Genomic DNA, 22,715 nt, shown 5'->3' on the forward strand with positions numbered 1-22,715 from the left:
TTCTATAAGGGACTTGGTATTCACAGAGGCCAGTCCCTCATGGATTCTGTGGTAGGGTTGTTAGAAGCTATGAGCCTGGAAGAATTCACTTTAGGAAGGGTTTGTGGATGAGCATGTCAGGGTTGACCACTGGGAAACAGCAGCTTTTGAAATTTAAGTGAGGAGGCCAAATCTAAAGGACATGTGGGAAAAAATGATCAGAGATGTCTGAAGGGAATCTGGAGATGATGGTATGTGGAACAGAAGGAAGAAGGCTTGCGAGTGAGGTGATGAGGAGTAGGGAAACTCAACATCCAGACGATGAGGTTTTAAGATGAGTAAATCCAAGCAAAGATTTCATAGAAAATTATAAAGATAAAGATCTGACACATAACACCGATATTGGTTGTAGTATTAAGGCAACTCCACGTAGTTAAAAGGGAGGTTTATTTTGTGGGGTAACTTACAAATGAAGGGATAGGTTACAGGGTCCAGGAAAGGTGTAGCTCAGTCCAGCGTTGTTCTCTGGAAAACGCTGCTCAATCTACCTACCTCCTGCATCCAGGATCCAGGAACCAAGAGCGCCGGCACATCCTGATCTTCAGGTCTTAAGGGCTCATGTCTTGACCCTACCTACAAGGTGTGACGACAGTTACCGAAGCCTCAAGGGGTGTAGTACTTCCAGGTCAAAGCTGGACCAGCTACCTACTACACACCTCCATAGTCTTAGGTAGTTAATATGAGTTCATCTCTGAGGGGAGAGGGCAGGGCAGAGAGAAGGATTTCTGTTTCATTCTTAGCATGCCCTCTAACCCTTCAGCCTTGTTTTCATTTTGGCTTTGAAAACAGACTCCTACAATATGTTCTCTGCCTTTTTTCCTAGTCTGCTCCATATAAAACAGGGAGCAAAGGCACCAAAGCCCAGAGAGCAAAACAGTTGGGACTGGAAGGAGCAGCATGGAAACTTCTGGAAAATCCAGGGCAGCTCAACCTGCTTTCCTACATCAGGCCTGATGTTCAAGGTACTGGCTTCCGACACGATGTCAGCCCTGTTGCTGCGTAGCGTTTAGAAAGCAAATACTGAAGTCCAACATGTTTTCACTAATGACCGTATGACTGTCTGTTAACAGCAGGTAAAGAGCAGGTGATTGTAACAGATGTGTCCTGGCCAACCCTTGGCTTCTGACAGCCTCCCCACTCTGGTCTTTTGCCTGTCACGCCTCTGCCATTCTTCTTCATTTGCAAGTGTATTCTCACACACACGTTTCCCCAGTTCTGCTTGCTCTTTCATGAAGGCATAGTTTGCAGGGTCTGGGAAAGGGATGGCGCAGTCTGGCGGTGTTCTCTGGAGAACTCTGCTTGGTCTACCTCCAGCGTCCAGGGTCTGGAACCAAGAGAAGCCTCGCCTTTGGATCCTGGGTCTTCAGCGTCCTCTCTCAGCCCCGCCTTGTAGGCGTGACCATTACCAAAGCCTCAATGGGGGTTGGAACTTCCAGGCCAAGGCTGGAATGGCCACCCACTGCATCTCCCCCTTTTGTCTAAATAAGAAGGTTCTAGCCTAATACAAGAGTATATACAAAGAGATGGTTATCAAATATTGTCTAGGAGTAATGAGGGATAATGACCTAGATAAGATGCAACTACAATCAATGCAAACAAATAGAAGGTATTGGTTTTATTATTAATTTATTAGTCTTTTAAGAAAACTGACATTTTACTGTTAATTGAAATCACTCCATATCCCATGATGATAAAATTCTCCTATTATCTTTCAAAGCCTTTGTTTTATTTCTGATATATTTTTTTAAATCAAGTAACTCAGATCTCCTCTTCAAAAAGAATTTTAGTACTTCTGGCATGCACAAAGTACAAATTGGAGCCTGCTCTTATATTTCTAAGTAATAAGGGGACTTTTTCTAAAATTTGCTTTCAGCTGTATTCTGGCCTTTTCATGTGAGAGAGAATGAGACGGGGCACAAGAGAAAGACTTAAAAGATTACTGTTCTTGTTTTTTTGTTTTTTTTTGCCTTACTGTTCAGTCTGGACATGAATTTGCTGTTTTCTTGCCTCATCTTCAAACTGAAATTACAGATTTCTCAAAAACATGGATTCTTTTATGTTTAAATAATTATATGTATTAAGATATACAGTGTTTTGATACATATGCAAAATAAAGTACTTTTTGTAGTCAAACAAAACTGACCTGGAATCAAATTAATATGTGTATTGTCTCACACAGCTACTTTTTTCTTCTTTTGGTGGTAAGAGCACCTAAAATTTATTTTCTTCACCAAACTCCAGTATGCTATATAATGAACGAAATCCTTATGCTTGTGTGTTAGATTTTCAGGCTTATTTAGCCTGTACAACTGCGAGTTAACTCTAACTCTACCCTGTATTTTCCATTTCACTTCTAGTTTCTCTTTGACTTTCTGTTGATTCTTCAAACTGGGAGATGAACATGTCAACAGGGGGCAGTCTATGATAACAAAATCCATACCATGTACAGAACGATGGAGAAATACAGTGCACCAGCCATATTCCAATGGATGGGAATTTATGATCTTAAAAATTGAGTGTATGTGTCTGTAAAATATAAATTATCTGTTCACAGAAGCATGCACATTTTAATGTTTGAGAGAGGACAGGAATGTAAAGGATTATTTGAAGTTAGAGGTAGATTAAAATTAAAATTTTGTTTAATTTTTAATGCTTATGTGTAGTTATATTTTCAGTGATTTACATTTAGTTTTTTAGTTTTTCCTTTGCTATACTTTGCCTTATTCAGTTACACTCTTACAAAGTCTAATTCCGTTTCCTCTCTGGGCCCGGTGCTGAGGACTGGATCCAGGTTCCTGTGCATCATTTCCTTTGGCAATCCAGGCTTTTCTTCTACTGATAGCATTTTGTATTTAACGATGGCTGGGTCTGAGCAGCCACTGTAGTGGGTGGGGATGGTCTGCCCACCATGGAGAAGAGTTACAGGAGATTTGCTGCCGGTTTTTTCTTGTGGCTGATTCTTTGCCTTCTGTTTCCCGTCTTTGGTATAGTGGTCTCCTTGATTCCCAGGTATACTGCATTCCTACCGAACAGGCCTTTGATACCCATCTCTCTTAAAAACTTCTTTTGTTCTCTGACAGGTTCATCCATATAGACAGAGACCATATGCACCTCAACTCCCTACTCTTACTTCCCTGGAAACCCTCAACATGTGCTCGTCCCGCCTTCGTCCCTCATGTTTCCTCCTTTTGGTTTTGCTTTGGTTTTTGTTGCTGTTGTTGTGTAACTCACTGTGTCCATCACTGCTGCCTGCTGGGATAGTGACTGATCCTCTTGGCCTGACCTTTGCAGGTGACCATAACTGCAGTACAGAGTCCTGAATGCAATGGCCGTGGCATGCCCGACAGCACTTCCCAGCGCTCTTCTCTGTCTCCACTCGCATGCTCTCTCTGCTCCACTTTCCTGGTGTCTGAGATCTGAGATGCACAGGGTCCGTTAGAGGGTGAGCACTCCGCGGTCCTTACTCTCAGCACTTAGATTAGTGTGGAGTCTCCATGAGCTTCAGCCCCCTGCAGAGACTCTTCTCCGGCCGAAGTTAAAAGCAACACTAATCTGTGGTGCGGACATCAATCCTGACCCGTATCCCTTTGGATTGTTACATGTGGCGATATATGGGATGAATGATGGTTGACGCCGGGTACTGGCACTTCCGGTCATGTGACTAGTTCAGGGCCAGCATCGACACTGTTTCTTACAGACGTGGGGTGGCCAACTTTCTCTTGGCTTTATTCTAACTTCAAATACAGGAGCAGTAAGCTGGGAGCTCACACCCTCAACCACAGTGTGAAGCACAGAGCAAACTGAGTGTAGAGTAAGGCTTTAACTCTCGAAGCCGATCCCAGTGAGCACTTCTTCCAGCAAGTGTTCAGAGGCCTGAGCCCAGGGGGACATTCTCTGCCAAACCACCACAGGCCACTTCTTAAATTTTGTCCAACTGTTTCTTCCTTCTTGCTTCCCCTTACTCTTCATGCTCTCCACATATACATGGTCACTCTCAATTCTATTGCCATGTTGGTTTTCTCTAAAGAAATATTTTAATAATTCCATCATTCATCAGAAATATTTTTAGAAACCATATATTTTTGGTTTGTGCTCTCTCTCTCTCTCTCTCTCTCTCTCTCTCTCTCTCTCTCAGTAGAAGACATTTCTTACTTGCTACAGACTAAGAACTCAATCTGAATGAAAACCTATACTATACCGAAGATAGGTTTTGTTCTGGGATCCCAGCATCTCTGTGTTGATGGGCCTGATGGCGCTGGTGCTGTGAGAAGGCCTAACTACAGACGAAGTATTAAGAAATGCTGGCTTAAATGTCTCAGATTCTGTCACTGTTTAGATTTGATTATTTGATTTTCTGGTTCACTGTTCCTTCTTGGTCTTGATTTTACTGAAATGCTCACCTTGGAGCCTGTAGTAGAACAACCAGGAGCGGGGGCTTTTCCAGCGTGAACACAGCTTTTCCAGTCTTTCTGGCTAGAGCAAACAGGCATGCAGTAGGAAAAGGCTGCCCAAATGGCTGATGACTTCTCCCTCTCTCTTGAGAACCACTACTCCAGAGAGGTAACTTAGGGACTCCCCTTAGCAGCGATTTTCAAAAGCTTTTGTCAGAATCATCTTTGATGCACCCATCGTCTGAGAATCTGCAGTTTTGACCCAAGGACAGTCCTTAGACTAGCATAATTTAAAGACTTTTGAATGGTGTTCTTCCATGTGATGAGGGTTCCAAAGTCCCTTTGTTGCATCCGACTTGCCCTTTCCTTCTGTTTGCTGCTTGCAGGAACAGTTTTCTTTGTAGGCCACTTTTAGTAGTGACTTATCACCTTGCTGCTTTGATTTCTCCGTGAGGATGCTCTGAGGTGCTTGGCTTGTGTGATGAGGATGCTCTGAGGTGCTTGGCTTGTGTGATGAGGATGCTCTGAGGTGCTGGGCTTGTGTGATGAGGATGCTCTGAGGTGCTGGGGGCTTGTGTGATGAGGATGCTCTGAGGTGCTGGGGGCTTGTGTGATGAGGATGCTCTGAGGTGCTGGGGGCTTGTGTGATGAGGATGCTCTGAGGTGCTGGGCTTGTGTGATGAGGATGCTCTGAGGTGCTGGGCTTGTGTGATGAGGATGCTCTGAGGTGCTTGGCTTGTGTGATGAGGATGCTCTGAGGTGCTGGGGGCTTGTGTGATGAGGATGCTCTGAGGTGCTTGGCTTGTGTGATGAGGATGCTCTGAGGTGCTGGGCTTGTGTGATGAGGATGTTCTGAGGTGCTGGGGGCTTGTGTGATGAGGATGCTCTGAGGTGCTTGGCTTGTGTGATGAGGATGCTCTGAGGTGCTTGGGGCTCCAGGTATTAGTGCATAGTGAATAGTTTTCTTAGCTCAAGATCATCCAGGGAGAATAGTAGCACATGACTGCATACTGTGTGCTGTAAGCGTTCTAAATCCTTAGCATATACAGGTTTCCATATTATAAGGTAATTTGTCACTGAATTTTTCCCCTCTATAGAAATTCTTTTAAAATGTAAGTAGAATTCTTATTAATTTCAATTCATGTTTCTTTACAGTAAGTACTACTTCTGTATTACCACAAATTATTATAACATAACCAAATAGGTATTTTTATCTTTTTTAATTATGCCAGAATAAGTTTGTTGTTCTGTTCTCTTTGGTTTTTCTACCTTTTACTCATGAAAACTATGTTCACAGAAAAAAATACATATGACATTCAGTGTTTCTGTAATTCAGTCCTTGATATAAATCAACAAAAGCAAAATGCAAATGAAATAATAAAGATGAGAAGTGAGAGAACACAATGCAGATGCGCTTTTGTCAGCATCTGAGTTGATTCCACAGGGCCGTGCTGTGTCTGAATTAGCCAGTGGAAAGTGCCTGCAGCCATTTCACAGACTGCCTGTGGACGGTTCACTGGGAAGATGAATACCTAGTATTGCCTTTATGAGATTGAGAAATTCAAATGGGTCACTTACAACCTGAAAATGCCTCATGCTAAAATAGCAATATTAATAAAATTGCTTGAAAGGGTAAATTTTTGTAACCCATAAAGTTCCATATTTGGGATATGATTCATGAATACATGTTTCTTACAACATTTAATCTTTGTAACTACATGAGGGAAATAATGATTACTCCATATTTATGGGAAACTGAGGCAGAGAAGGCAAATAACCTCTTCCAGGTTCCAGAATTGTTAAGTGGTAGAGCCAAGAGTTAACCAGCTGAGTCCAAAGCTGTGTGCATGGTGTGTTAGGCAAGGGCCGGCATATTGCTTCTAGAGATGTGTTTCTTTGGGTATGGAAGTGAGTCACTCCCATGATGCCTTTCTGTCCTAAATTTGTTAATTTAAGGTTTTTATATTAACTGGAATTTAGTTTAATATGTCTAATTATAGACCTTACAGCCAATCTTATACTTCCTGCTTCTGGTCTCCCTCTACCCTCCTAAAGGCCTTTCCGAGCTCAAGGATATCGAAACAGGAATACAGCACATTTTAGCAGACATGATTGCTAAAGACAAAGATACACTCGACTTCATTCGGGACTTGTAAGTAATTGTTTTGGTGGCTTTCTGCTTTGTGGGACTCATGCTATTAAGGTCCCATGGTTAGCGTTAACCCAGTGTTCATTTGAAACTGGTTTTCAGGCTTTTTTTTTTTTTAAACTAGAATTCTTTGTTCAAATGACAAAGCCCTAATATGTAAAGTAGTTAAAGTTGTTTTAATTGGATTATGGGAAGGGGCCTATCAGAGGCTCTGATGAACATAGTTTAAAGCCAGTGCTTGACATGGTGTGTCTGAGAGGGGTGGATTTGTGTTCCTTCAGAGTAGGTAGTATTGCTTTTGCTGTGTGGGCTCCGTTTACAATTCATTTCCAGGATTTACCTGTCGTTCGTTCGTCCTGTGTCATTGTGGTGAGATATCTGATGTAAACAACCTAACGGAGCAAAGTTGACTTTGGCTCACAGCTTCAGCGGGCTCAGGCCACCATGGTCGAGAGGCGTGGTGGAGCCGAGCAGTTCACATGATAGTGGCCCAGAAACCTGAGCAAGGGAAAGCAGTGCTAGCTGGCTTTCTTCTTTTCCCTTTTATTAACCGTCTGTGAAATCCATCCCTCATCATGGGACGGTGCTGTGCACATCCGTGGTGGATCTTCCCCAGTCCTTCCTCACAGGCATGCCAGTGTCTTAGGCGTGCCTCACTAATCTCTTGGGTGTGTTTAAATCCAGTTAAATTGATAAACCAATCACTATGCCTGAGGTTGGGTTGCCTTGGCAATGTGTGATGCCAGGTGTGGATGGAAATACTGACGGAAGTGCATAGCTCTGGAGAGAACAGCTGTGGCATCACAGTCTAGCTTATGAGGTTAGAAGAGGCTTTGTGAGAGCCCACTGGGGTGACCGTTTTTATCTCCTCTTTCACCCTGTATCCACTAACGCCTGCAGCCCCAAGCACCTCAGAGCATCATCATACAAGCCCCAAGCACTTTCCTCCCTCCCTCCCCACCCCCTTCCTTCCCTTCATGTGCCCGATTTGTGGTTTTGGTTGTGAGCCTCCCCTTTAACAGCTAGGCATCTCTCTGACCCAGTTGTTTTCAACCTTCCTAATGCTTCACTTCTTTAATAGAGTTCCTCATGCTGTGGTGACACCCAAACATTAAATTATTTCATTGCTACTTTATACCTGTAATTTTGCTATTGCTGTGAATTATAATGTAAATATTTCATACACAGTCCTGAAGGGTCAAGGCCCACACGTTGAGAAGCACTGCTTAACCCAGTGTACCGTTTTATAAATTGTCCTGGTACTCCTTTTGGCCCTTCTTTTTTATCTTTAAATTGACTGTGACTGCTGAATTCATTAGAGAAGGGTGACCAGATGATTGGTTTGATTCTCGTCAATCATTTCAGTCTTTTCTGTTCATAGAGACTATCTGAACTCAAGCATTTTGGATGGTTTGTGTTGGTGTATAAATTGATTTTCAGGGTCTGTGCTAGTATGATTGTTCAGTTGTTTTGAGACAGGATTTCCCTATTTGCCCTGACTGCCCTGGAACTTGCTATGTAGACCAGTCTGACCTCTAACTCATAGAGTTCCCCTGTGTTGAAATTAAAGATGTCTGGCTGGCAAAGAGTACTTTTGATAGGGTAGTAATGCCAGTTTCTTATTTGTGCATCATTAACTGAATTTCATTTTGTAATGGTTTAATGTTTTTTTTTCTTTCCTTCATTTCATATAAATGTGTAAAATGTAAAGCACACATAAGTGTTTGTTTGTTTTTTAATATTTGTGTATCTGATCAGGTGCCAAAATAGATACATTTCTATCCAGTCATCTCTTGCAAAAGTTTCCTCAAAAAAAGTAAATGAGAAAGATGTTGATAAGTTTCAACTTTACCAGAACTTTTCCTGCAACATAAGAAACATCCACCACCACCAGGTAAATAAGAATACTGCCTCTGATAGTGATCTGATAATGATAATACTTCATTCAGAATTTACATGTTTTATGCCAACTATTTTATTGACTAGTTTGTATAAAACTTGTAAAATAGTATCATAATTTTCTGACTTCACAAATGGAGAACTGAAGACCCCGGGACATTAGTGACACTGAAAGTTTTCTCTAGAGCTGACAGTGTGACAACCCAGGTGACCTGCTCTTGTCTGGTGAGGCCCATCAGCCCCGCTTTCAGTGCGCTGAAATGTGAGCGCAGGTCCTTCCCAAGACAATTGCAGTCCAGTGCCTGAGTGAGGACACAGTGTAGGTGGTCTCATTTGGTTTTATGAACCATAGTCATCATATCTCAGCCTTCTAATGTCATTTTCAGCTTATCTACCTAGATGTCTATTTATTTATTTTACTAGATGTGGTCGTAGGCTGTATTCTGTGCAGAATGTAATTTAAATAGCACAGTGGCAGGAGAGGCATGACAATCAAAATAGTACTGGTTTATCTATTTACATAAGTAGTTACCATAACCAGTGTTCTTTATTTCTTTATATCGCTTTGAGCTGTAGTGTTTTGTCATTCCAGCCTTAATGACACTAATGCTTCATGGAGAGCAGGTCTAATAGAGTCAGACTCCCATAGATTTTATTTGACTAGGGAGTCATAATTCATTTCTCTTTTAAAATTTAACTGTAGTAAAACGTTCATAGTACAAAATGTACACTCTTCACCGTGTACATGACATTTAGTGATTTCACAATGTTGTGAACCAGCTATCCCCAAATTTGAATGCTGTTTTTGATTTGAGAAATCTGATGCCAGTCTAATTCCCTGTGCCCTATGAATGCTAAAGATGTCCTGTATTATTTCATTTCTTCCTTTTATTGGTTTTATGGTTCTTTTGCGAGGCAAGGGGATGATGGTTTGAATCAGAAGACTGCCAGTATTCTCCCAAGGCAAAAGTTCTCATTGATCATTTTAAAATTATTTTTTCCCTGTCTACATTTTGCGGCCTGTGTAGAGAGGCTAATGAATTCTTTACCTTTTGTGTGATCATTATTTGATTATTACAGTGTACCTTTCAAAAACTATGGTTATGCAAACATGAACTCACCGTTTTTCTCATTGGGCATGACATGCAGAGTTCTCACTCACCCCACAAATACTTCTTGAGTACTTTATGTTGTGGCGGCTTTTGGAGCATAGAGAGGACATGGCCGTTGCCCTTGAAGATTTGAAGTAGTTCACTATTTTTTAAATACTCTTTCATTTTTATTTGTATAATTGTTTTACCTGCATGTATGTGCACCACATGACATGCCTGTTTGCCCACAGAGGCCAGAAGAGGAGACTGGGTTCCCTGGAACTGGAGTTTACAGTTGGTTGTAAACCTCCATGTGGGGGCTGAGAACCAAGCCTGGGTCCCCTGTAAGAGCTGCAAGAGCTTTTAACCACTGAGCCAGCTCTCCAGCCCTGTTCCTTTTTCTCTAAGGTTCCTTATTTTACCTTTTTGTCCACTGGATTTGTCATAGGTGATGAAACACGTAATTTATAATGTTTAGGTGCAATGTAGCTATTTCCCCTAGTAATAGACTACAAATACAGGATAATAAAACAGTGATTTTTTTTTTTTTTTTTGGTTTTTCGAGACTGGTGCCCTCTTCTGGCCTGCAGTCATACATGCTGTATACATAATAAATAAATAAACCTTTAAAAAAAGGCTGTTTCTTGGGCTGGAGAGATGGCTCAGCAGTTAAAGGCTAGGCTCACAACCAAAAACAGTGATTTGTAATACTACCTACAGTGAGGCTGAGGGCATAGTTCTGGTAAAAAGTGGTTGCCTAGAGTGTGGGAGGCCCTGGCTTCTTCCAGTCATTATTGCGCGCGCACACACACACACACACACTGTACCAGTGATCATATAAATTTACTAAAATTCATTTTTCAGAAATGACTTTGGTATCATATTTTGTCCGTGTGTGTGTGTGTGTGTGTGTGTGTGTGTGTGTGTGTGTGTAAGTAATACTTTGTTTCATACATGTCATAGCTGAGTTAGTGGATGAATTTACATTTATGAATGATACAGGCTTCTGGAGATGACAGTGCTCAGGCCTGAGAAAGCAGAGTGGTTTTAGAACGTTAGTCTGAAAAACACTCTTGTGTCTTAAGAACTTGTAGGTTCTTGCGTGCCTGAGGGCTGCTGCCGGGTCACAGATAGTTTCTAGTCTCTGAGGTAGTGAACCCTCCTTTTCCCTTCTGTGTAAATATGTCAGAATCTCACCCCTCCGGAGACTGACGGACGAAGTGCCGCAAGGCTGTGGGCCGCAGCACTGCAGTAAGGAGCCGCCGTCGTCTAGGTCAGTTGGCCCTGTCTCTTGCTCTCGTCCTCTGCCCATCAGTCCTCAGCTCTGGACCGACACCCCAGCCTGCCTTCTTCCAGGAGCCCTTCCTCCTCTTCTTCCAGGAGCCCTTCCTCCTCTTCCTCCTTCTTCTTCTTCTTCCCCTAACTTTTCCTCTTTCCCCCCCCCCCCCCCCCTCCTCCTTCCAGGAGCCCTTCCTCCTCTTCTTCCTCCTCCTCCTTCTTCTTCCCCTCCTTTCCTCCCCCCCCCCTGCTCCTTCCAGGAGCCCTTCCTTCTTCCAGGAGCCCTTCCTTCTTCCAGGAGCCCTTCTTCTTCCAGGAGCCCTTCTTCTTCCAGGAGCCCTTCTTCTTCCAGGAGCCCTTCCTTCCTTCTTCTTCCAGGAGCCCTTCCTTCCTTCTTCTTCCAGGAGCCCTTCCTTCCTTCTTCTTCCAGGAGACCTTCCTTCTTCCAGGAGCCCTTCTTCTTCCAGGAGGCCTTCCTTCTTCCAGGAGGCCTGCCTTCTTGTTCTTTTCTGGTGCTTCTGTCACTATTGACCTCCTTCCTTTGCTGATTTTGGTCTGACTTCCTTACTGCTATTTTCTGTAGTAATTCTGCCTGATCCCACTACAGAGCTATAGCTTAAGTTTCTGCCTCAATCTCTGATTTCTGTGTTTAAGAAAATATGTTCAACTCTCAGTTGGAGTGTTTTCATCAGGAAGGGCTGCTGGATTTTATCAGATGTCTGAATCTATTGAGATGATCATGAGCTCTTTTTAGTCAGTTGACATAATTCAATATATCAATTGGTTGTAGGGAGTATGCCTGTGTGTGTGTGTGTGTGTGTGTGTGTGTGTGTGTGTGTGTGTGTGTACACATGCTTGCTTGATGCGGTCAGTAGGATTCCTTGGAGCTGGAGTTAGAGGCAGTTATAAGTGCCTGATGTGGGTATTGGGGACCTAACTCAAGTCCTCTGAAATAGCAGCAAATGCTTTTAGGCACTGAGCTGTCTCTGCAGCCTCTCATCTTAGCTTTCGAGATAAGGTCTCTCACTAAACATGGAGCACATTGATTTGGCTACACTGGCTGGCAAAAAGCTCCTGAATCTTGCCTGGCTCTGCCACCCTGGTGCTGCCATTACAGGCACAAGCCTCTGTCCCCTGCCTTTATGTGGGTTTGAGCGATCTTAACTTGGTTCTCATGCTTGTGTGGCAAACACTTTTCCAACTGATCCATTTGAAGAAAATACAAATTATTTTTCATATGTTCTTTTGTAAATAAAAAAATAAAAATGATACTGCTTTTGGCTATAGGTGCTTAATTTGTTTCATAAATGTAGACTGGTTAAGTTTATCATTGTTTCATTGATTATCTGTCTTTGCCATGTGTTTGTGTCAGATTCTGGCCATTAACCGTGGAGAGAATTTGAAGATACTGACAGTCAAGGTCAACATTTCTGATGGAGTGAAGAATGAATTCTGTAGGTGGTGCTTACAAAACAGGTCTGTTTATGTCTATCCATAAAATTTACTTTCTAAAATACTAAACTGATATTATTGCCTATTGATATGAAAAGATGTATATTCTGTTAAAAAGGCAAGTGACAACAATGTATATTATTTCTATTTTGCATTAAAAAAGTAAGTATGGGACAGAGAAATTGCCCAGTGGGTAATGGGACTTGCTGCAATGAGTGTGGTCCCTAGTGGGAGAGTACCAATTCTCAGGAGTTGTCCTCTGTGTGTGTCTATTAAATTAATGTTAAAAAAAGTATGTTTGAGACACATACCTAGCTAGAAAATAATCTGTGAAAGGGATAAGAGATTATAAAGGATGATTGTATCTGAGGAGAGGACTTTTCCTTCAGTATAGTCAGGTGCTTTATAAAGCGATCATTGACAACATGTATGTGATTTTGGTTCCATAATTATTATGGAGTCAAAAAATCCCTATTACTTACTGAACACAAAACTAAAGAAGCAGCAAGAATAAAAGTAGCTGCAAGACAAGGAAAAAGAATGCCCAAGAAAATTCACAGTGACTAGTGCTGTAGAGGCTTGGGTAGGCATTAATGGGCTTCTCAGAAAGCCTGAAAGCATGAATCCCAGAACCAACAGGTAGTGCTCCCTTAAAGAGAGCCCCAGGGAGGCTCTTGGGAAAGCACTTGGGAGACCTTGTTATCATGGGATACCAGGTGACAGCCCTCACATCTCACAGCCACTGAAGACTCTCCACTGACAAGATGCAGCAATACTGACGGTTCTGACACAGTGTAGCCCTGAGCTAATAATATGTGAGTTTTCAACAGCAACAACACCACCACCTTAAAAATCAGACCTATAAGAATGAGAATATAAAGAAAATATTTTCATGTGGCTTTGTTGTACTTCAAACTCTTTTATTGAAAAAAGGAAAACATGTAATAACTTTGGTGCAGCCTAAGTGCACAGTATTCAAAGTCTCGAGCCATGTCCTTAACCTATACCATCACTCGGTGCTCACTGACTCACCGTGGAAGTGGAGAGACCTGCCAGCTCCACGTGAGTGAGTACCTTGCCCAAGCACACTGTAGGTATAGCTCTGTACCATACTGCTACTGGGCCTGTTCTGTGTGTAAGTGTGCTTAGGTCTGTAAGTCCCATTTTGTTAGACTTGATGCAGTATATAATGTAGTGACAAGCTGTACAGATTCACAGTCTGCCAGCAATCGCCCATCCATATAGGCTCATGTAGGTGCACTCTGTGAGGTTTGCACAGTGACAGCATCACTTAATATATTCTTCAGAACCCACCTTTATTATTAAGTGATATATAAAGTATCTTGTTATGCCATTTGAATATTTCATAAAACATGTTTTTCCTTGTGAAAAAAGCAAATTAACAAAAATGTCACCTATACATTCATGTCTGATGTGTTTTATCTGCTAAAAATTGAAACACTAATGTAATTTATATCATATTACAGTATAATTGAACAAATTATATGTGATTTATCTAAAATACTTTGTACAGTAAGGCTATTGAAATAATGATTAAACTTACCAGATGTGTTAAAAAAAGTTAATTTTTAAAATAAAACTTCTCATCTGTTAATAGAAGCTTTGAAGATACCAGCTATGTTTATATAGACTTTTAAAGACTTTTAGTTTAAATTTTGCTTTATGTCTTGGAGCCTCACAACAGCCTATTTGAATGCTACAGCAGATTTTATAGCTACCATTTGGTTGAGAAAGCCAATGCAAAGACATAAAGTGACTCACATTGCTGCTGTTGTGGATTTTGTATATGCTGATTACTAGCCCCCTTGGGAGAGCTTGCCGGGAAATCTACTAAAAAGTTAGATCAGATGTTCTTTAGGAATTAGCACTCTCCTCAACATCATTCTTATGTCAGTTCGATGGACGCCAGTTTGCTTAAAACCAATTCCATCAAGGAACAGCTTGCTGAATATTCAAATAATGCTATGAAGGCAGCTATCAAGTCAAATAGGGGTCTGTGTTAGTAGATAAGTTGCATAAGCAGTTATGCTGAACCCTTACAATAGCATTCTGTGTAACTATTTTGAAGATATTGAGATGGAGCTAAAGTTGAGATAGAAACAGAAGGTTAAAAAGACAGTGTGTTAGCACTCAGGAGGATGAGGCCAAAGCATTGTGAGTTTGTGGCCAGCCTGGGCTATATAGTGAGACCTTGTCTCAAAAAAGCAAAAACAAACCAAACCAAATACCACCCCCAAACCAAACTCAAAACAATCCAAAGATGATTTGTAGTGACCATTTACAATAGCATCTCATTGGTAATGAGTCATCTGCTTATGTGTGTAGAAGGAAATATCTGAGGTGATAAATGGTTTACCCCTTAGCTCTGATGTGAGACTTTTAATGTTCTGTCTTATGTTTTTCTGTGTAATTATAATGTTTTAAAGTATTTTATTTGTTAATAATTTCATATATTTATACAATTTATTTTGATCATATTCGCCCATCATTGTCTTCCTTCAGCTCCTTCTAGTGTCCTCTATTCCATCTCCCTCCCAGCCGCCTTCGTTGTTATTAGTAACCCTCTGAGCCACACGTGTGCTTCACACACGAACATGAGGATAGGGCCATCCATTGGCATGTGGACAGCCTACTAGTGACATCCTCAAAGGGTAGTGACTGCCTTTCCCTTACCACTATCTACCTCCATAGCTCCTCCAAGGTTGGGGCCACACCCCCTTTCATGCTAGAAGTTTGACTGGCTTGATTTTGTGCAGGTCACCACAACTGCTGTGAGATGATGTGTGCAGCTGCCATGGCATGTTCAGAAGTCAGCATTTCACAGCTCTCCTCATCTCTGCTTTTACTCTGCTCTCTGTCCACTTTTCTGTGATGTTCTCTGAGCCTTGAATGGGGGGTGGGAACTCAATACAGTTGGTCGACCTACAGCTGAGCAGTCATAGTTGATCAGCTTGGCACTTTGACCCATTCTGAGGCTCTGCGTTAACCACTCCCTGCTGCAAAAAGAAGCTTCTCGGACCAAAGTTGGGAGCAATGCATGAGTATAAATATATAGAGTTAGAAGGTAGTTTGACATCATAGGTTCCTCTCTAAGGCCCATGATCTCTTTAATCAGAGACTTTTGATCCAGACATGAAAGATTTTTGATATGTTGTGTTTTCATTTTCATTCAGTGCTAGGATTGTTTTGTATTTTCCCTCTTGATTTCTTCAGTGGTTGGGTTATTCAGTAGTGTATTGTTTGGTCTTCTGGAGTTTGTACTTCTATAGTGTCTATTGCTGTTGATAGGTAGTTTTATTCGATTGTGGGCAGGTAGAATACAGTGATAGTTAAGTTTTCCTATATATAATGAGAATTGTTTTTGTCCTATTTAACATGGCTGGTTTTGGAGATGACATTTACTGCTGTAGAGAATTACTTAGAAAGAACCAAGAGCAGAGGCAGAAGATGATGGCAGCTTAGACTCGGGTGCTAGCAGTGGGGAAACCGTAGATGGATTTGAGCAATCTGCAGGATTGGCTGGGCAGAATTGACGCATTCTTATAACTTGAACAAGCTAGATGATGGCATTCTTTAGCATTATACGATAGCATGTTCAGTGCTGCATACTTATGGTAAGAATGAGTTAACGAAGATTTTGTTACTAAGTTAATTGCAATAGCAAGGATTTAATGAGTACTAAACATGGTATGTAGGTCTGGGCCCATAGCAGAACAGTTCCTCATTTGGACGTGTTGCTGGTAAGAGGGTAAATGTGAAGAGAATTCTGAGCTTGTCAGATGATGTGAGAGTCCAGTAATCCAAGTTTCTGTTTGCTCTTTAAACAAAAACATGTGTGCGGGATGGTCTCAGCAGGTTCCTGCTCATGACTTGGATTGTGTAGCAGCAGTTCCTTTCTGAGCTTACAGAGTTGTGTGTCTGACTTGTTGAGTAGATTTCTAGTGTCTGACCTGTGCTGCTGTTCTTCCTATAGAAACAGGTTTAAGGGAAACCGCTACCTGTAGCCAGTTATGTAAATGTAGAGCCATGAAGGTTGACTGGAGAGAGCCTGTCATTTTCTTACCTAGGAAAGTGAGGAAAGCATACATCTTTGCCAGAGTGGAGGCTGTTTCGTTGTATATGGCTGAACAAAGTATGTTTTCCTTGTCAAAAACATGCAGTTGAGGGCATAGGTCTTTTCAGTTATTGCCAATCTTTCCTTTCTGGACCATGCGGGCTTTGAAGTTTTGTGATTATTCTTATTATTCTGGACTTTATTGAATGTGGAATTTGGGGTTGGTGAAGTCTTGCAAAAGTTTTTCAGAGGTGTGTGCCCGTTGAGTTATAAAAATAACCATTAGTTTTTGAAATGGCATCCCATAATCAAATATTTTCCTACCTGGGCTATGGTAAGAAACATGGCTGTGAGCTCACTGTATTGTTGCAGTACTGCAGTCTACTCAGCGCAGTAACTAGGTCCCGGGAGGACAGTGAAGGAGTCGACTTGTGGAAGAAACAGAAAGGGATCTGTGCAGTGTGTGCAGTGCGGCTAGCTCTCCCCTGCAAGATTGGTCTACAGGGGAGCTAGCTGAGTGGGCGTAAGCAGTGCAATGCATGTACAATGTAAACATTCCCATAGCCTCTTCACAGGGAGAAGAGCAGAGTGCTCTCAGCTATGGGAGGATCTTGTGACTTGAATGCTCCACCAGGGGATGTGGCTTTAAGACGACAGTTAACAATCATTTCTAGCTTTTTTGAAAAATAATGGTAAAAGTTTGGAGCTTAAAGGGAACCACCCTTGTAGATATTGTATGTATACATTATACAAGAAATCACTCTGTTAGTCCTCTAGTGTCTAAGCACTGTTCTCCTAGCATGGTGTCCCGACCCAGAACTATGTTCTCCTGACTCACCAACCGTCATTACATGATGTAATGTATGAGACCCTTCATGAGCTGGCCACTGCCAGATTTTCAGCCTCATCTTCTCAAATTGATGCTATCATTTGAATACCTTAGCATTATGAACTTGTTTGTGTGTAGTTAAGGCTGCTTAACTCAGATTTTGCTTTTAGCTAGTACAGTGTATTGCTCTTATCCATACTTCTGGGTGTTCTGCATGTTTGTCTTTTTAGATTTCTACTTTTGCATCTTTATGGTATACATTGTATATGTGTTTATTTATTTTGTTTTGAGACATGTAGTTCAGGTGGGCTCACTATGTAGCTGAGGCTATCCTTGAACCCCTAGTCTTCTTGCCCACAAGTGCTGGAATAGCAAGTGTATACCACAATGCCTGGGTATAACACTTGTCTCCTGGATAGCAGTTTGCTGCTCTTTGTCTCACTGTGACCAAAGCACTTGGCACAAATGACTGACAAGAAGAATGGTTTACTTTAGGGTCAGTGATCAAGGACTGTCGGTCCATCAGGGTAGAGGTACTGCATATGATGGCAGGGGAGCAAGAGCTGGTCTCATGGCCTCAGACCAGGGGGCAGAGAGTAAGCAAGGACGGGGAAGTACAATGATCAGAAGTCTACCAGATGACCTCCTTTCTCCAGCCAGGTCCCACTTCCTGAAGGTTCCACAGCCTGCAGAGTAGTGTCCAAACCTGGGAAGCAAAAGTGCTTGAAATATGAGTCTATTGGGAACATTGTGGGTTTAAATAGCATGGGACTTGCATGTCTGATTCTTACCCACTTCCTTCCCACCTCTCAAGTAGGGAGGACTGTGGGGAGTAGCAGATTTTTGGTGGAGAGAATGATGTATTATGTGTCTGGCCTAAAAGCACATTTGTTTAAATTCGAAAACAAAACTATATGTTGCTGACCTAACATCCTCTAGAAGGGTTCATTTATTTGCTATTGTGTGATCTTTAATGTGTGTTCACTGAAGTTTCATTTCCAGCCTAAATTATGGAGAGGAGATTACCTTAAGGTACATTAGCTTTATTAAAAAAGTATTCATACTTTGCTAATGGCTTCTGCGGAAAAGGGCATTGAAGGGAAATGCAGAAATGCTGGGGGTGTGTGGAAACATGGAGCCTATGGGGCTAGATTTGTCCTGATAGTTTCTCTTTGCCTTTCTGTTCTTTCTCCAGTGTCTAATTAGTTATATTCAGTGTGCATACATGCTCCTGGTCAGGCAATGTGGCCTGGACTAGAGGTCAGCCAGTGTGCATACATGCTCCTGGTCAGGCAGTGTGGCCTGGACTAGAGGTCAGCCAGTGTGCATACATGCTCCTGGTCAGGCAGTGTGTCCTGGACTAGAGGTCAGCCAGTGTGCATACATGCTGCTGGGCAGACTGTGTGGCATGGACTAGAGGTCAGCCAGTGTGGCCTGGTCAAGGAGGTCAGTGTGCATACATGCTACTGGGCAGACAGTGCGGCCTGGGCAAGGAGGTCAGTGTGCATACATGCTGCTGGACAGACAGTGTGGCCTGAGTAGGAGGTCAGTGTGCATACATGCTGCTGGGCAAGCAATGTGGCCTGAGCTGGAAGTTAACTAGTGTTCATGCATGCTGCTGGGTAGGCAGTGTGGCCTGGGCAGGAGGTCAGGTTGTCAGCAGTATCCAGATGAGGTTCCATAATGGTGCCACAAAGTTGAAGAATTCTCTTCTTTGTAGAATTGGGATAACTTTGATTTTATGGGTTTTGAGCTAAAATAACAAAGATTTTATTTGTTTATTTATCTTTTAAAATGTATTTAAACAAGATTCACTGCGGGGTTTGTTTTGTTGTTGTCGTTGTCATATGTACTTAGTTTTAAATTGTGTCAAACTTTTGGACAGCACTCACCACTGTCCCTCATCTGAGGATGTAAGATGTGGGGAAGAAGAGGGTGAAAATCATTAAACATGTAAACCCTACTGTAAGTGACAGAAACACCTTGATCAGTGGCTTGCACAACAAATGTGAAAGGAGCCTGTGGAAGAGGTGACGGAAAGAGCTCAGAAGGGGGTGAGACCAGGGTCCGCTTAGGATAGATACTTGGGCTTTAGAGGAAGAACCTAACTTTGAATTGCATTGGCTTTTTGTTAATTTGAGATATATAAGGTTTAAGTCAAAGTTTGCTGCCGAGAACAAGAGAGCAGCTAGAAACAAGGTCCATACAGGTCCTCTGTGCCGCCTCCTTTCACTCTCATAGAAGAGAGGGGGAGATGGGAAAGCTGCTACAAGGAAGCACTAGCGGCTGAGTGGCATTGCATGAGCAGCAAAAGTGCCTTTTCTCAGAGCCCTAGAGATGGGATTCAGGAGTTAACAGGCCAGGCCCTTCATGGGGCTGTCTTCTGCAGCTTTCTCCTGGCACAGAGTGATAGGGAGACAGGGCAGGCTCTACTGGATGACTTTATCTAATGCTGATGCTCTCCGTAGCCCCATCACAGATGCCTCACAGGAGGGCTAGCCTTCCAAATGTGGTTTTGGGGATGGGTGAAACTCAGTCTCTAGTGCTGTAAGGATGGTTTCGTGTCTTTCAGATGGCTCAGGAGTTTAGCCTTCACTAGTAATATTTGGAGAGGACAGTCTCAGCAAATTTGAAGGCAGTAGAGTTTGTACAGTGAATTCTAGGGCCTCTAGTGCTATTATACACAGAGAGATCCTGTCTCAAAAAAAACAAACTCCTCCAAACGAAACAGCAATCTCCCCCCAAGAGATGCTCCCCTCCACATGTCACATGATACCTTTCAATGCCACAGCCTCAGCACCGCCTCTCCCAGATTATCCTTCTGTGGTTTCGATAAAGGCTCTCCCTGACCCCAGGTCCCCTCTTCAAGCTGCCCTTTCATGGTCTCTCGTTGGCAATTCAGTTTTATCATGAGCTTTTCCTTCTTGTAGGTGGAGGCCACGTGGCTTCGCACGGCCAGAGTTAATGAAGATCTTACATAATTCACTGGATGATGCCTTTAAACGCCTTATTGTTCCTCTCCTCTGTCGAGAGTTCAGGTATGTATCCTGTTTAATTCTGTGTACTGTTTACCATTAGGTATGGTCTTCATGGAGTATGGAGAAAATGTTTGTTAATATGAACCAAGCCAAAGAACTTAGTCAGACCAGGTGTTCAGTGTGAGCCTTGGTATTAATTTGTAGATTCATTCTCATGCATAGATCTCACAGCATTCTTCTTAATTGTGATACACTTTTTAGTCCTGAATACAGTGTCGACACACCTTCCGGCTCTGCATTGCTGATGTTGCAGTTTGACAACCATGCCAAACCTGATTTTATTGATTAGAGATCTGGCTTGGGAAAAACAAACTGAGAAGTTAATGGAGAGGTTACTTGGAAGCATTTGCTGGAGGTAATAGAGCCAAAGAAAGCATAAGGAGCTTGTGAAGAGTGAGACAGTCTCACTGTTGTGAGGAGAGAAAGCAATTAGGCCTGGTCCTCTCCAGTGGGAATCATCTGATGAGCAATGACAAGCACTGAGGAGGAGACTGAAGGAGCTATGCCAGTGGGCTCATGGGAGTTCTGTGGATAGCCAAGAAGATGCAAGAGCCTTGAGGTGGCAGACCCTCACTGTCTTGATTTTCTCTAGCTGTGTCTTGGTAGTTAAGTTCCAGACTGCACGGTTTCATGCAGTCCTTCGTGTGTACTGTAGAGCATCACTTTTTTTCTCCTTTTGTTTCTTCAAGACAGGGTTTCTCTGTGTAGTTTTGGAGCCTGTCCTGGATCTCGCTCTGTACAATCACAGATCAGGCTGGCCTTGAACTCACAGAGATCCACCTGCCTCTGCCTCCCGAGTGCTGGGATTACAGGTTTGCGCCACCATTGCCTGGCAGATCCTCGCTTTTCTTGAAACTTCAGCCAGGCTCCCTGGGAATAGTGGTATTGAAGCTGTCTGGTCAGCTCACTGGGCTTTCTAGCCAACTGGTGTTTTACTGTTCCTCCCTAGTACATTAGGTCTCTGCGTTCAGACTGTACAGAACAGGGAACGAACATCGGAAAAACAAGGAGCTTCGCCGCTCAGTTTCTGCTGCCCCATGCCACTCTACCTTTGGAGCCTAGGTGGCCTACAGATGCTGCTCTGTTTGGAGCTCTATATCATCTGTGTGATGTAATGTCTCTTCTTTCCATGCTGTGGCATAAACTTGAAGAGATCTGTCTTTTATTTATCCATGTATCTATGTGTGTGTGTACATGGTACACATGCCGGTGCTGGTGTGCAGTGGCAAGAAGAAGGTGGTGGATGTGCTCTGTGTCCTGCACATGCTTCTTTGAGGTGGAGTCTTTCCCTGAACTAGGGCTTGTGTTTGCTCTAGGCTGGAAGCCAGCAGGCCTTAGTGACATCCCTGTCTACACCTTGCTTGGGTGTAGCTGGCGTGAAGGCATTCAAGACACTTGGCTTGTTATGTGTGTGGTACAATCCCAACTCCAGTTGCCATGATTATGTATGTAGCAAGTCATTCATTCTATTTTGAAGGGGAAAACAATCTTATGTACATTTTCAGTGTGATACTTCTTTTTCTTTCCTTGTTTTTCCCTGTTTCATTCAGCATCCAGTGGTATTCTGACATTTTGCTTTGAATGATTTTGTTTTGACTAAGCAGTGTGTGGGATTCTGTAGGACACAGTCCTTTTTTGATTTGCATTGTGGATAAACGAGCTTGTTCCTCTTTTAAAACACCTATGGTAGAGCAATATAGCTTCTTTTAGTTTCTAGTTAGTTTGCAGACATTGTCCAGAGCTGGGTCTCCTTAGAACAGCAGCTGAGAAGGGCAGGCAAATATGGCTGTACTGTTGTTTTGAAGAAAAATAGTATGTTTCTTTAATTCAGAAGAAATTTATCCTAAAGATAGAAAAATTGATTTCTGTGGGTTTTGTTCATTTTGTTTATATTAATACTTCATTTCTGTCTGGGCTATGGTTCCGGTGCATGTCTTCAGCCAACATGCCTGGGTTTCTGTGTGAGTGCTGAGGACCTGAGTCAGACCCCCATGGCTGCTTGGCAGCTACTTTACCCAATGAGCCATCTCGCTGCCCCACCTGACCATCTAAAAATCCCATCTCATTACTTCACAGTTGTCTATGTAAGATCCTCCCTCAGGTCTGTGTGCCCAAGGGAAACTTGACGCTCTTCAGAAGAGCCTGATGACTTGGGGCCGTAGGGTTTTATCTCATTCTTCAGTTGCTATGTCCTTGCCCTTTCTCTTTCTCTTAGCATGTGAAATCACTTTCTGTTTCTCCAAAGAGCGGTGACCCTCCTGTGCCACTTGGGTAGTGTGCGGTGTCTTCTCCAGGCCATCCCTCTCCTGTGCTATACTTACTTGTGCAGCTCTCATGCACCTGAGCTGCTCCTGGCTCGGGCCTAGCAAGCCTAGCACCCCCAGTGATTCAGTCTCTCCTGTTGATGGTTCTGCTTCTTCCGTCATGCAGCGGTCTTGGGGCAGCCATGGGGCCTTTCACCTTTGGATCCCTTC

General features: G+C 42.7%; 1 protein-coding gene across 1 annotated transcript in view; it reads left to right on the forward strand.

The window, feature by feature from the left end:
• Srbd1 (S1 RNA binding domain 1) overlaps positions 1-22,715 on the forward strand; it is a 175,764-nt gene that overhangs the window by 22,836 nt on the left and 130,213 nt on the right. The window contains exons 7-11 of the mRNA XM_036170842.1: positions 863-1,001; positions 6,486-6,582; positions 8,338-8,473; positions 12,220-12,323; positions 20,134-20,241. Of these exons, the coding sequence (XP_036026735.1) occupies positions 863-1,001; positions 6,486-6,582; positions 8,338-8,473; positions 12,220-12,323; positions 20,134-20,241 (584 nt within the window). The remainder of the gene's footprint in view (positions 1-862; positions 1,002-6,485; positions 6,583-8,337; positions 8,474-12,219; positions 12,324-20,133; positions 20,242-22,715) is intronic.

This window comes from Onychomys torridus, chromosome 21 (genome assembly GCF_903995425.1).
Source record: "Onychomys torridus chromosome 21, mOncTor1.1, whole genome shotgun sequence".
NCBI lineage: Eukaryota > Metazoa > Chordata > Mammalia > Rodentia > Cricetidae > Onychomys > Onychomys torridus.